General features: G+C 37.8%; 1 protein-coding gene across 1 annotated transcript in view; it reads right to left on the reverse strand.

Annotated features, from left to right (window-relative positions):
- Positions 1 to 13,366: 13,366 nt before the first annotated feature.
- LOC122661565 (adenylyl-sulfate kinase 3-like) overlaps positions 13,367 to 15,079 on the reverse strand; it is a 32,994-nt gene continuing 31,281 nt past the window's right edge. The window contains exons 6-8 of the mRNA XM_043857003.1: positions 14,851 to 14,935; positions 14,305 to 14,351; positions 13,367 to 13,692 (exon numbers count right to left, since the gene is read on the reverse strand). Coding sequence (XP_043712938.1) covers positions 13,597 to 13,692; positions 14,305 to 14,351; positions 14,851 to 14,935 — 228 coding nt within the window. The 3' untranslated portion in view covers positions 13,367 to 13,596. The remainder of the gene's footprint in view (positions 13,693 to 14,304; positions 14,352 to 14,850; positions 14,936 to 15,079) is intronic.

Raw genomic sequence — 15,079 nt, forward strand, 5'->3', positions numbered from 1 at the left:
AGTTTCAAGGCATTAATTAATGGGTGGGGATTTATGACTTTTCCAACTCTTTGTGAAAGACCCTCTCACATACACGGCTACACGGCTTAGCCATGTATGAAAACTTTCCCCGAATAAGAATATTTACACGATTGACCTGAGGATAGATTACAGTTTCTCCATAACTGCCTTATAAGTCAGAGAATGTAACATGGAGAAGAGTTTGTCATCATCTAGACATTTAAACAAAATGCTAGTCAAGTTATCAGTTCTAAAAAAGTTGGGATCGTCAATACCTTTGGTTGACTCAATGGTCAAAAGCTTAAGGTGTTGTGCCAAGGGAACCAAGGATCAAGTATTGGTACCACAAAAAAGTAGGGATCAGATTCTAGGGAATCTTGGTATTGTCAAAGGGATTAAGGAGATTGTTCAATTCTCTGTTGCAACTCCAAACTTCTTGGATTCTGATTTTTGAGTTGATGGTTTGTTTCCATCCATGAATTATTCCCGTAACCTTTGCTTCCAAAACGTCTGAAGAGGTGAGGTAACCTGCAGAAGTTAGAACATCTTGCCCAGCTATCAAAATACAAAAAAACTCAATCGGTTAATCTTAGTTGTGGTTCAAAAAATGCATGCGCAGATTAAAACAGGGCAATATATTTCATAGTTCGAGAGATAGAGTCTAATAGAATTAATCATGCGGAACACTCATGGAGATCAATGAGCATACAATAAATCCAGTGATGTGATTGGCGTACCTGGATCCATGGTTGTGGAAGCCGAATTCTTGACAATCTCTGTCACACACGGATTGTGTTAGTCCGGTCTACCCTCTTCCACTTATCTCTAGGTTTTCTCAGGTTAGTCACTTAATGGGCCAGTGACAACTATTTATAGTAGTGAGGGTAGGGACCAACCCTGCATAGAAACTATGGTTTCCTTCCCATTAAGAAAACAATACTTTAGGTCCACACATAGTAACTGGACTCATACCATTAAGGCAGGTCCCATCAACACAACTAAATCGATCTTGTTAAAATAAAGTGGGACTATACCAGCCCACCTTATGGAAATCTTACAATCTCCCACTTGGGCTGCATATGTCACAAGTTTTGATTTTGAAAACCTTTTAAAATGACTCTCCAGTTTAGACAAACTGATCGTGGAAACAAAAGATAGTGTTGAATGGAGTACACCTTAAACCTGATGTCTTGATCCGAATGAAACTACAAACACCCAACAGTGTAGATCATCACATCTAAAGAGGCATGGGACCTAACACGTCAAAGTGTTTATGCTCCCACCGACTTGGGTTGTACAATATGAGAGTGTGGTATGGAAAATGTATGATACAATGATCAACATGTCACTTTTCAAATTGGTCCAGGCTCGGAAATCGAATGAGCCGCATGAGACAAATACTGGAGGTCTCATTTACCATAAGCGTTGCCCAAACGCAAACACTTCATATAAGGAAGCTTGTTGGAACTAGGTCCCAATGTCCCAACATACTAGTACACGTCCTTGAAACCAAATGAGGTTCTTCTAGTAAACAAAATGTGTGTGTATTTACTGAAGGCCTCAAATACCATCGAAGACAAATACACCACATAGCCTCAAATATCTGAAAGAGGCAAATAATCAAGTGTACACAATAGAATCTACATGCATTTATTTAATGATTGGATGTGCGTGTATTGACTAAAACCTCGCATACTGAATGAGGTAAATACACCACATATGACCTCAATTAATCATCTATGAGGCAATTAAACAAGTGTTAGTAAAGAATTCGTTCCATTCCCTAAATAGGAACCATTCAAGATTTTGATGGAAGATAATTGGGAAGTTAAAGCTGGTAAACATGATCACACAAAATTTATCAAAACATACAATATACAATAATTGAAGGCATATCTATATCCCAATAATATGATTGAAATTGATTAATTATGGTTTATTAATCAGATTTATTCCAATTTTATTTTTAGTAACTGTAGGAAAATGTAAACTAGGGAAAGATCCGGCGTCATCGGGGTCACACCTGTGGTGGCAAGATCGCCCAACACGCAGTGAAATCTCTCATATGCAAGGCGAGACGCTTGAAAACAACATCACCCTAAAGATTTTATCACCTGTGGTGGCAAGACAAGAACCTCCAAAGTAGCGAAGCCCAAAACGTCACCCTCACACCGTTAAGCGAAAACGACCATCATTCGTCATATGGTTTCCTTGACTGCAATCCATCCGAATAGTCAATGATGATCTCATAATCCAAGTAACTAGCCCACTAAATGGAAACATAATCACTTAAATCATGAACCCCATAGACTTGGATTGCTATTGAATGCCCATTTTATTTCAATAATTTCTATCAATATTGCTTTTATCATAAAACACACATAGCCAATATATTTAAAGAAATATCACTTAAATTAATCTTTTTCGTGATGTTTTTTTGAATTATCACAAGATGTTAATATCATGAATAGGCTACATGCAATTCCTCGTGATGAAACCGAATGTCACAAAATATATAACACCAATGAGCAAGTAAAAATACATCAAATTGGTTGAAGAGTCATGAAAAGCAAATGTAATGCATATAAACCAATGTGTAATGCATCCATCACCCATAGTAGGATAGAATTCTATTTTTTTACCATGGTGATACCATAAGAAAACTTCATATAAGATCTTAAAATTTGTTCACTTTTGAGCTAAACAACCTTGTTCAAAACTGTCATAAACCAATATGACCAAAATCGATCAAAATCAAAAGCCAAACGGACAATGAATCTTTAGGTCCAAAAATAATTCGACGGACCAGATTATTGATTCAATCCAACCTAGTGGAATACGATGGCGAAAATGCCGATGCACAATAACAAGACTAACAAGTTAATAGGTTCATGATTATAACATTGTAGAGGTTCCAAAGTAATAAGGGTAATTTACATATACTACCTGAGGTTTGACGAAAGGATATTTTTACCCCCCAATTTTGGAAAATTCTGCATACCCCTCTGAGGTTTGTAAACGGTAACAAATAAGCCCATTCCGTCAGTTCATGACTAACTGCGTCAAAAATTAGATATGAACTGGCAAAATTGCCCTTGCCATTGGGGTTTCAAAACTGACTAAACCGTTGAGGGATTTTAGGGTTGTAAATTGGGGAAAATCCCAAATCAAACCCCTTTGGCACAGCTGCAACTCGTCTTCCTCCCAATCGTGACCTAGAACCTCCATGACCACTGCGTTGTTCCCTTAATCGATCCACACCGGAAGAGAAAAGGAGGAAAAAAGGGAAGGGCCACCATTGTTGGACCTGATTGTTGAACCTCCAACTGCTCCAAGCTCGGTTCGAGGACCTGCAACTTCTCCAACCTCTGTAAGTAATGCTTTGTTTTTCTTCATCTAAGAGCAATCATTTTTTATTTTTGAAGCCCAAGGAAAAACCTAATAAGCTTGTGCATTCTAATATGAGTTTTGAAGCCCAAAAAACGAAATCAACCTAGAATGTATTCCAAAATTTATATAATCCGAAACTCGTGAGGAGATTTCCAGGTGCTAAGTCACCCAGAGCTTGGAAACTTCTCCATATCTTCTGAGTCTCAGAGACTGCACCGATGCTTATTACGGTGAGGCTTCCCCTAAATTTCCCAGTCTCTGGTTGCAGAGAAAGAAGCAGCTTCAGTTGGGTTTCACTGAAATTAAAGTAATTGAACCCGTGGAAGCAGGGAAAGGAAAAGTTTTTAAAGAATCAAAATTCAAACCTGCAACTTTGGTGATATAAGACATGGGCTATTATCTCCTTTCTCATGGAAGCAATTGGATCGCTTAATGGCTCTGTTATTTGCAACCCAACAAAGAAGAGAAACATTAAACCATAGATTTTTGAAAAAACATAAGAAATGAGAGAAAAGAGACCATTTTGGTTCAAATTCAACTCACCTCATGCTTATAGATGCTGCAATAGTGTATCCATTATTGCAATGCTGATTTTCTCCACTTTGATTAATGTTATTGTTGTTTGGTACTTGATTCCCAATTTCAGTACACCTTTTAGCCTGTGATCTGTAATAAAGACTTCCCAAAAAAGTAAGGATTTCAAACTGAATTTCCAAAACCCATTTTATAATTAATCATGAATGCATTTTGATATTCTTCTTCTTGTCGGCAGTAAAGTTTCACCTTGACTTTGTACTTCAAGTGTTGCTTCAGATGTAGTTTTATTTCTTGGCATGTTTGATGATGATCCAAAATTTATATACTTGTTTGATGCAGTAATATGTTGTGTCTATGTATTTTGTATAATGTTGTTGATTATAGGGCAAGATTTGAATAATGGAGAAAACTGTATGCAAGTTGGTCTATCATTATGTGAAGTCTGAATCCAAAATTGTAGATGTGGACAAATTTGGGTATTTGGACTTCATTGGTGACATATATAACTTATTGTTGAGTTATATACCCAAGGGAAGGTCAGTGAGTTTTAGTTTGAAATACATAATACCTGATACGGGTGAAAATATAAACTTGGATAGAGATGAAGATGTATTGAAGATGTTTCATGTCTTGAAGGACCAACCTGAACTGAACATATATGTTTACGATGTGCAAGTGGGTGATCCAGTGTTATGTACTTATGTGAATGGACACACACTTGAAGTGATTGGTGGTGATACTGCCATTAATAGACCAGGAAGTGGAGAGGCACTGCTTTCACCTGCAGAGCTATTTGGTGGTGCTTTAACAAGAGAAATTGAAGAAAATAATAGGAGATCAAAAGCAACTGTAAGGAGGGGTGGTGGTACTTTAGGTTTACCCAAGTTAATGAGTGGTGCCATTGGTAGTGCATCCACTGGTACTACACGCATTGGTACTACACCCACTGCAAGAAGGAATGTTGGTATTAGTAGTACCTCACAAATGTACTGATTAGGTTTTTCCAACATTTAAAAAATGCACAAGCTGATTAGGGTCATGAGATATATCATATTAGAATGCATAAGCTGATCAGACAAGTATATACATTTTGGAATACATTCTAGGTTGATTTCGTTTTTAGGGCTTCAAAACTCATATTAGAATGCAAAAGCTGATTAGGTTTTTCCTAGGGCTTCAAAAATAAAAAACGATTGCTCTTGGATGAAGAAAAACAAAGCATTACTTACAGAGCTTGGAGTTGTAGGTCAAACCGAAGTTGGAGAAGTTGCAGATCCAACGATGGTGGTCCTCGAACAGAGCTTGGAGAAGTTGCAGGTCCACGAACAAAGGTTGGAGAAGTTGCAGGTCCTCAAACCGAGCTTTGAGCAGTTGCAAGTTCAACAATTAGGTCTAATAATGGTGGCCCTTCCCTTTTTTTTCCCCTTTTCTCTTCCGGTGTGGATCGATTAAGGGAACAACGCAGTGGTCATGGAGGTTCTAGGTCACGATTGGGAGGAAGACGAGTTGTAGCCATGCCAAAGGGGTTTGATTTGGGATTTTCCCCAATTTACAACCCTAAAATCCCTCAACGGTTTAGTCAGTTTTGAAACCCCAATGGCAAGGGCAATTCCGTCAGTTCATATCTAATTTTTAACGCAGTTAGTCATGAATTGACGAAATGGGCTTATATGTTACCGTTTGCAAACCTCAGGGGGGTACGCAGAATTTTCCAAAATTGGGGGGTAAAAATATCTTTTCGTCAAACCTCAGGGGTGGTATGTGTAAATTAGCCAAGTAATAAATGTAAATGCAGAAAATAATCCATAAATATTTATTGATAAATAATTTTCAAGACCAGAAATGACATATAGAACCAATCTACATAAGCGATTTTTAGAAATAAAGCCAAACACAATAACCATAAGGTCATATCTAGAATTTAGAAATTATTTCAATAGATCAAACTTAAACTGTATGATTTTTGATTCACTTTCATAAACAATTTATGGTCAATCCATTTATAAGACTTTTGGAGTAGGTTTCATTAAAACTATGATGGAAATATTTAATCCATAATTTTATAAGTCCAAACTTACTACTTTAATACTTTAATGATCCAAAACATCAATTATATATAGACATCATCATGTCCATCTTGTACAGGAGTTACAAAAATAAAACTTCAATGCCTTCACATATTTATAAGATTGCTTAAAATAACTTTATGGGATATGAAATGATGGAACATGTGGCAACAATATCCCCTCAATGGTAAATTTGTAAATACCAGACATTGAAGATTGTGTTTTCCTAAATTTTACAAATAACAAAAAACGTACATCACTGATTATAATACCTCATGACAATACAAAATGTCACAAATTTCTTAATGTATTATAATATACATGTGGTTTTATCTATTGCCTAGTAACATATTTAAATGTCACAACCTTAATGGCATTGAATCCACACTTAGAATAAATCAAAATGTGATGTTGCAAAAATACATGTATGTGACACAGCAGGAGGAAAAACAAGTATAATAATCATATTAAATGATTAAACAATTAAACAACCAATATGCAGCCAAAAAGACTCTTATGCATTCCTTAAATTGAGAGTATACTTTAACACGTTCCTGACACTGTATGGAACATTAAATTACTCTTGACTTAAATTTTATACTCCCACCGGTTCAAGGTACTCTTAAGATTTAGGATCAAAACGATTCAAAAATGGCTTAAAAAAATGCTTTAAAATAATTAAAAAAATCACTTTTATCAAAACTGTTTTCAAAATAAAATTGTTTCCCTGAAATAGAAGTGCTTCTATGAAACATAAATAGTATTCTGAAGTAAAAAAATTTCTCTGAAACGTTATCATGAATTATATCAACTAGAAATTACTTCCGTAAATAGAATGAACTAAAACATTTTCTACGAATAATCCATAGCCTGAATTGAACAAAAACAGATAAAATTGAGCTAAAATCTGAACAAAGTTCATAATTACATTGTCTCACTGGTCGAACCATATAACCAGCTCAGAGTATATAATTCCATACTCCCACCGGTTCGACCAGTTAATATGACAATATGATAAACATGACATAAAACGATGATAAGCCTTTTAGCAAAGTAAATTAATACAGGCTTATATCAATATTACACATTTTCAAATTTAATGGACTTTATAATAATAATAAGCCACCAAAAAACCGAATGGGCTCATTTTATTTCCATTCAAAAGTCCTCTTTAGGCATGTAACAAATACAACTAAAATAAAACTAAATGTTACCATGTATAAAAGTTCCCTATCATGCCAATTTGAAACATAACGAGGTACAAATCAAACACTTAAAATGTTTCTATTGGAACGCCACAATGTAAAGGCATTGCCTCATGATGGCAATAACAACCAGTCACGAGATATACATCACATATGTCATATTGTTACAATGTATACCATCAAAGATTCGTACTGTAATATGGAACACAAGAGTATAAAACAAGTAATATATATACAAGATGTTCCATCATGCCATTACTAGATCCAACAAGTAAATAATTTACTATTACAATAACAATCACAAAATCTCATTATGTGAAAATTGAAAACACATCAAAATTTTTTCTAAGTGTTAGAAGTTATGTGTTCCCTATCGTGACAGATCAGAACAGCACAAATATAAAAATAAAATAAAAAGAATTAACCCAACAAAAAAAAACCAAAATAACCTCTTATTTCTATTTTTGTTCCTTTTTTTTTTTTTGGGTGGTTATAGATTCTGTTTATAAAACAGAAAAAGGAAAAACTAAACCAAATCAATTTCTGTTTCTGTTTTTCTTCTCTTATAAAACGGAAAAAGGAAAAACTAAACCAAATCAATTTCTGATTTCCTCTCTTTATTAATATTTTTTTAGATTATGTTTTTATGAATCAAAACCGAACCGGGTGAGCCAAACCTAAACCGACCAAATCGGATGGATAAAAAAAGTGAATCGGTGAACCAGAACCAAACTAAGGAACCAGAGCCGAACCAGTCAAGTCGGTCCAATCGACAAGGCAATTGGGTCTGGTCGGGTCAAGATTTTGGGTCACCCAACCAGATTACCGGGTCGACCCGACCCGAGGCGCATATTAGCCCGCCCGCCCAATGCACGATTGCACAACCCTTATTACCTTTTGCCTTTTTTTCTTTGACTTTTGACTTTTTTTTTAATAGTTTTAAATGGGGGAATCAAATGGGGAATATTCCCCCATCTTCTTCCCCAAATAGAAACCAGAGAACGAAAAGCAATTTTTTTAAGGTTTTCAAAACCCATTCTGCCGCCTCCACCGAATTGGTGATGGTTTCTCTTCTTTCCTTTGGCTGGACCCCTGGCACCCAATGGGGATCCTCCTCTACTCGGTCACCCCTAGAATCATTTATGCTTCAGGTCTCCATAGGCTCTCTTTGGTGGCTGACATCATAGACCAGACTGGCTGGGCTCCTCCCCCTTATATATTCCCTGTGCTTAATCTTATTTGGAATGACCTTCATTCCATCTCCGGAAGACCTACGGGTAGAGGCAATTGTGTTTCTTGGTCGTCAAACAATTCAAGCTCCTTCTCCTCTAAAGCAGCCTGGGACTTTGTTGGTCAGAAAGGTCCATTGGTTTCTTAGAGGAAGCTTCTTTGGTTTAAGCATCACATTCCCCGCCACTGCTTCACGGCCTGAAGGGTCTTCACCAACTATCTTCCAACTCAGGCCTTCCTTCGCAATCGCCAAATCTCAGTCTCCCTCACGTGCTGCCTCTGCTAGAACAATGTGGAAGACTCTGATCACCTTTTTTTTGGGTTCCCTACATCGACTGCCATTTGGAAAGACATTTGGATCAAATGCTGGCCTAACCCTAGAAGAAGTCTTCCTTTCTCTAGAGAGTAGATTTGGATTGATATGACTTTTGCTGGCTCCTATATTTGTGATACGGTCGGAAAAATGGCTTTTTGTGCAATTCTCAACCATATTTGGATGGAGCTTAATATCAGGAAATGGACCTCCAACTCTCGGTCTTATCAGCAAATTTAGGATTCCATTTCTTTCGAAATTAAAGCGAAGTTGTTGTCAGCTCCTCCCTCTTCTTGTTCTGACACCCCAAGGAACAAGCTCATTGTTGTCTTCTGGGGTCTCTCTTCCGTCTCTCTTGTTGCTCCAACCCCTCTTAGCTGAGGTTAGGGGTGTCACCGACCGGTTTCGATCGGGCCTTCATCGGTCCTACCAATTTGAAACCTCAGGCCATGAACGATCGATTAAAATCATCGGCTTCCAAATCTCTTCACCATGGCCGCGGTACATAATCGGTCGATTGCTGGGCTTAATCAAGCTCTATCCCAACAAGATCAAGAAGATGAGCAGTGGAGTCCGTAGGCAAAGTCGGCCATGAACATCAGAGAGAAAAAGAGAAGCTAGACAGGCCATTGACAGGGAGTGAGAAAAAGAGAGATATAAAGGGTTACAAAATAGCGGAACTCATTCCGTCACTGCCGCTAAACCTCCATCACTGCTGAATCAAAGCTCCAATCAAGTCCAAGAGGCTGAATGAGGGATGGGAGGAGTTTGTTGCAACTTTGGGTTACACAGATGGAATGAGCTCGCCTGCAACTTTCATGAAAAGGAAGAGGGGGGAAATCCCTAATCTCAAATCAGAGGCGATAAACGGTTTGAGTGTGCTTGGGCCTTGGCGATTATTTTCACGCTTTAAGTCTCATCCTTCAGAGATACACTATAAGGAGATTTTTCCAGATATCACCTTGCCGCTCAGAATCACAGTGAGAAGTTAGAACTTGGAACACGCAGAGAAGAAACAGAGAGAAAAAGAAGAAGAAGAGGATGGGAGAGGACATGATGGAACAAGACATTAATGACTCTGCCAGTGGGTATATAATTTATTGTAATTAAAAATCAGATATTCTCATATTCATGTCTATTAATCATATTTTTAATATATTGTATGACAACTGTCACTTTCACATTCATTAACCACTATGCAGTTTCTTTTTAAATTGAGAAAACTAATGAAGAAGGAGGTTCATCATTACCCCAGTTTCATTAAAAAAATATCATTCAATGAAAATTTCGGTCAGTAGGTCGATCCCTCACTATGGACTGGGAACGACCGATTATTAATTGATCGACCTTTAAGCCCGGCCCCACTATAATCGGTCGTGTCGGTCAATAATTTTTATCAGTCGGCTTCGCCGGTGCGGGCTTGTAATTGACATCCCTAGCTGAGGCTTTGGCTTGCTGATTTTTTGTTTTGTTGCTCCCCCTCGGGGGTCCCTGTAATTCTTTTCTCTTTGATAATGAATTTTTTATTCAACCAAAAAAAAAATTTGCTCAATGAGACAGGTGGAGGGTCCTCTATAACATGGACTAATCCAAAATCTCAAATGTGATGATTTAATCTCTAGCAACTTCACAAACTCATTTGAATTTTATTAGCCCTCCTCTTACTCATTAGTGTTCACGTTTAAACTGACTTCAAAATTATGGACTTTCAACAATATTTTTTCAATTTTTGAAAAATATTTTTTATTTGAAGTTCATTTATCTGAATGAAATATAAAAGGGAAAAAAGTTTTCTGTCCAGGAGCATTGCCCCTATTTTGAAAAAGCGAATCCTAAAACGATGCAGGAAAGAATAGAAGTCACAAAAAACAATCGCACAATGAACACAAGGATTACGTGATTTGGAAAGATTGCATACGTCCACATTGAGATGAGATATGTTTCACTATCAATGGATAATAGGGTTACAGCCGCTCATCCTCTCACCTCTCTTAGATTGCGTTACAGAGAAAGAACCCTCACTATATATTTATAGTGAAACCATGTATAGGAATTTTATTGAAATACCCATATAGTCCTAAAAAAATTTCCTCAGGGCCATTAAGGATCTGTACGGTAATTTTCCAAAAAATTGATTCTGGGGGTAGAACTGAAACAGATTATGTATGTGTTGTTCGGTCCATTTCTGTGATTTTTTGAAACGGACCGGGTGATATAATAGATTCTGACAGGGTTTTGAGAAACACCAAAAAGATGTTTCTCACATTTTAGAATTGATTCTACGAAATGTCGGAAAAAAAAAACGTGGACTTAAGTGAATCAGGGGCACTGATGGAATTTACCATCAAAACATAACATTGCACACAAACATAACCTAAACCAAATTTCTTCCTTGCAATTGCACAAGTGAGAGCTTCGACCGACCTCAACAACTTTCTCATAGAGTCATAACTTCGAAGGACCTCTGCTACTGTCTTCTCTAGAATCGCACAACTGAGTGGTTTGATCGACCTCTTTATTTTCTACTCTGCAAATCCCTCTCTTTCTTCTCTGATCGCCTTCTGCGATGCCCTAACCGTAGAGTAGAGCTTTCCAGTAGCCCAGTTTTGTTGAGAAGTTCTCTCAGAGCATCTCACATCAAATTAGTTGCAGGTACGCTGTTAACCCTTATTAAAATTTGGAAAAATTACAAGATTAAGCATTTTTGGGTTTTCTTTTACCAAACTGTCCACCAATTGTTTGGTTTAACAAAATTACACCAAGTTGGAATTGATTTTATAAAACTAGACAATACAGTGAGTTTTTCTTCTTTTTGGACATTTTTACCCTTGAAGAGAATGAAGGAGATCGCTGGTCGTTTCTTCCTTTCGATCGCAGTCATCTCTTCTTCCTTCACGCAACCCCCCACCCCTACCCCATTCGGCTGACTCATCTCGGACATCGTCCCCGTCTCTGTGACCACCGAACGAGCCCCTGGCTTCAGATGCTTCGCTGCCTACCTCCGATGTTGCCTCCGCAAGCAAATTAGAAGTACCCAGTCATAAACCAGCGCAAACCCGATTAAGGAGGTTCATGGGTGAGGGAGTAGCCTCCATCTAGTTCATAAACTGCCGGAATATGGAGGGAGAAAACCTGCAATTTCCTGTGCGAACCTCTATCCCCTTGACTATGGCATGTTGACGGCGCCGATGAATCCTTTTGAGGGGTTTCTTTTTTTTTGGAGGGAGGGGGGAGGGGGAGGAATCTGCTCTTGTTGGAGGAATGTGAATATTCAATCATATCCATTTGATCTGTACTGTGGTTTTTATTATACCATGAAGATGATTTCAGCCTTCTGTGGCAATTTTCAACCAAGATTCTCTAAAACGGTATAATTTGGATTTTTGTGGCTTTGATTATTTGGTATTTACTCATCTTCAATTTCAAGTAATTGAATCTTTGAAGGTTTAATGGGGCAAGCAAGGGACTGGGTGTGGAGGATGGCGGGGGGAGGGATGTGGTTGCAGGGGTTGGAGAAGGAGGATTGCAGGGGCAAGATGGTGTTTCAAACGGTGATCCGAGATAAGAGGTGAAGGGTAAAACTGTCGTCAGAAACTTACCTAATAGAGGGAGAAAGACTGTTTTGGCATTGATTTGTATTTTCTTAGCAAATGCGTGAATTCAGAACTGATGCCAGATGAAAAATAAAGATTATTCCTGTTCGTCTCTTATTATATCACCAGTACTTTGTTAAGCTCTATTGCCATGAAAAATAGAGATTATAAAAAAGGGGCTGCGACCTGTGGACCTGTTTGGTTTGGAGTATGATAGTTTCATGGCGGTGGGGATTAGGGACTGGGGACTCGGCACTGGGAGTGGGGACTAAGAAGGGGAGGCGTGAGACACTCAGGTAGGGTGGGTGATTGGGTAGAAAACCCTTCTTCAAACAGGCTTACCACACAACATTTGTTGGTACAGAATTACTCCAAAAATTCATAAACAAAAAAAATTGACTCCAACTCTGAACCAATTTTTTGAAATAAAATAGTTTTCATACAGATCCTAACTCTACACCAACTTGGGGGCCAATGGAAACACGCGTTGAACCATCAACATGGAAGACATTTTAGACTTTCATAGGGACAAACTGGTCATTTTGCCCCACTTTGTATCTGTGCACAGGCACTTTGCTCTGGACAATTCTTTTTCCCAATATAAAAATAAAGAAAGGTTCTCTAAACCGCCAAGAGAGGTTACACTAGCACCCTCTCTCTCTTACACACATAAAATGACCTCACTGCCTTCCCATATGTGAAACCATTCCGCCGCACCTCATTGGTGCGCTCTTCTATGCTGTTTGCTTAGAGCATTTCCCATAAAAATATAACGGAATTATGCATAGTAATTTCCACTGCCTATCCTAAATCATACCCCAACAAATCCCAACCTGTAATTTCCCCCACATCTGAATTTACTATGTATAGGAGAAAAACAAGGCCCAAGAGCAGAGCCTTCATACAAAGCCGTTGGGAGACCTCTCCTCTCTCTCGGAAAACTGAAAATCTATTTTGTCACCTAAAAGCATTGCTAAATCACTGAATACAGAATCTATTTCTCGCACGTACACACACAGTTCGAATACAAGATTCAACCAAACCAATGCCCCTTTTTATTTACAATCAAAATAATAAAGCTGCACAGAACAATGAAGCATTCAACTAACAAGAAAAACATGACGAATTAATCAATTCAGAAAGAGAGAGCAATTGAAGAATCAGGGGCAGATATAACTTATGTTTATCGCTTGCAATCCTATACAATTGAAAGGGTAGCTTCACAGGCTGACGACTAACCAGCTTTCTTTTTATGCAAGTACTCACACATGCAGGAACCCCTTCTCCTCCAAGTAGGATATCACTTTTTCAGCCATCTCACGAGGGGAAGCACCAGCTCCTTCATGCCGTAATACTATCTGAGGAAAAAGATCATCTCCCATGTCAAGTTCCTTTTCAACATCAACAAATGCTTAGAGATTCTAAACAGTAGAACCACATTCATCTATGGCATGCAATAGCATATGAATAAGGCATCATCTCTGAATGCACGTTTGTTTGAGCCTCCATATGTAGGATGTTTACATGTACACACCACTTTGCTCAGTAAGCAAAAGTCTGCAAATGGAACCCAGGGTATAAAACCCGTATTGCAGCATACCACACAAGTGTGTCATCTACTATTACAACACACAGGTATGGCACGGGTAGAAGATGAAACATTTTACCATCCTGACATCTCTAACTGTAATCCCAAGCTGTCAACTCAGCATGGTTACACAGATATTGTAGTGGCATTACACTCTATGGATAATACTTGTTCTCATAGTCAGCATGTCAATGTTCTGTATTTCCATCATCCCAATGCTGCAATAATCATGGGAAACAGTACCTAGCCACATGGAACTTCGATTCTTCTGAATGGCATACTAATTCCTTTCAGATACTATCATAATCATATATGTGTTATGTGCAGTTCAAGCATGTTCAGGTATGTCCTTTCAGAAAAAAAGATGTTGGGTCATACAAACCTCACAATTCAAAGGTGGTTCATATGGATCATCAATACCAGTAAAATCTGCACCAAAATACCAATGTAAGTTCGATAACATTGTAAGTCATCCATAAAATAGAAAGTTACATATACCCTAAATCTAAACATGTGGCAAAAAATACAGTATTTTAGAAGACATTTGAGTGTTAATGTAGAATGGGAATTGTCACCATCATCCCTACAGAGAAACCTCAATGATAAAGTTAGTCAAGGTTGAATAGCAGAAAATCACGAATGAAAGTTCTACCTTTCTCCTGGAAGTCAATGAGATGATGGCTATTACCAAAAAAAAATGAGATGATGGCAATAGCATGTTGTGAGTGAAGTACGCAAAGTCGAAAAAATGAATATACAACATTATGCCCAGAAAGTTAAACCATTCCACTAGTTTCCTAGGTAACAAGTCTTAACAGCATCAAATTTTAGAAACAGAAACCAAAAAGAGAACATAGACGACCATCTGAGAATAGGCAGATAATACTACAAAAATGCCCCCTGTCAATTACATATTCCTAAAAGGTACCTTTGATCTTTCCTTCACGTGCAAGCTTGTACAAGCCCTTTGGATCCCGGGCCTCACATACTTGCAATGGTACATCTAGGAAGACCTGTATACAGTACAAGTGTTGTTAGGCCAGTCTTAATTAACATAGGGTTCTTTTTCCTTTAAAAAAATATATATAGAATCATCATCTTTTTTAATTTAGTTCCTCATTAGTGTAGGGTTGATTGCTCTAGCTTCAAATTCAAGG

This window comes from Telopea speciosissima, chromosome 5 (genome assembly GCF_018873765.1).
Source record: "Telopea speciosissima isolate NSW1024214 ecotype Mountain lineage chromosome 5, Tspe_v1, whole genome shotgun sequence".
Taxonomy (NCBI): domain Eukaryota; kingdom Viridiplantae; phylum Streptophyta; class Magnoliopsida; order Proteales; family Proteaceae; genus Telopea; species Telopea speciosissima.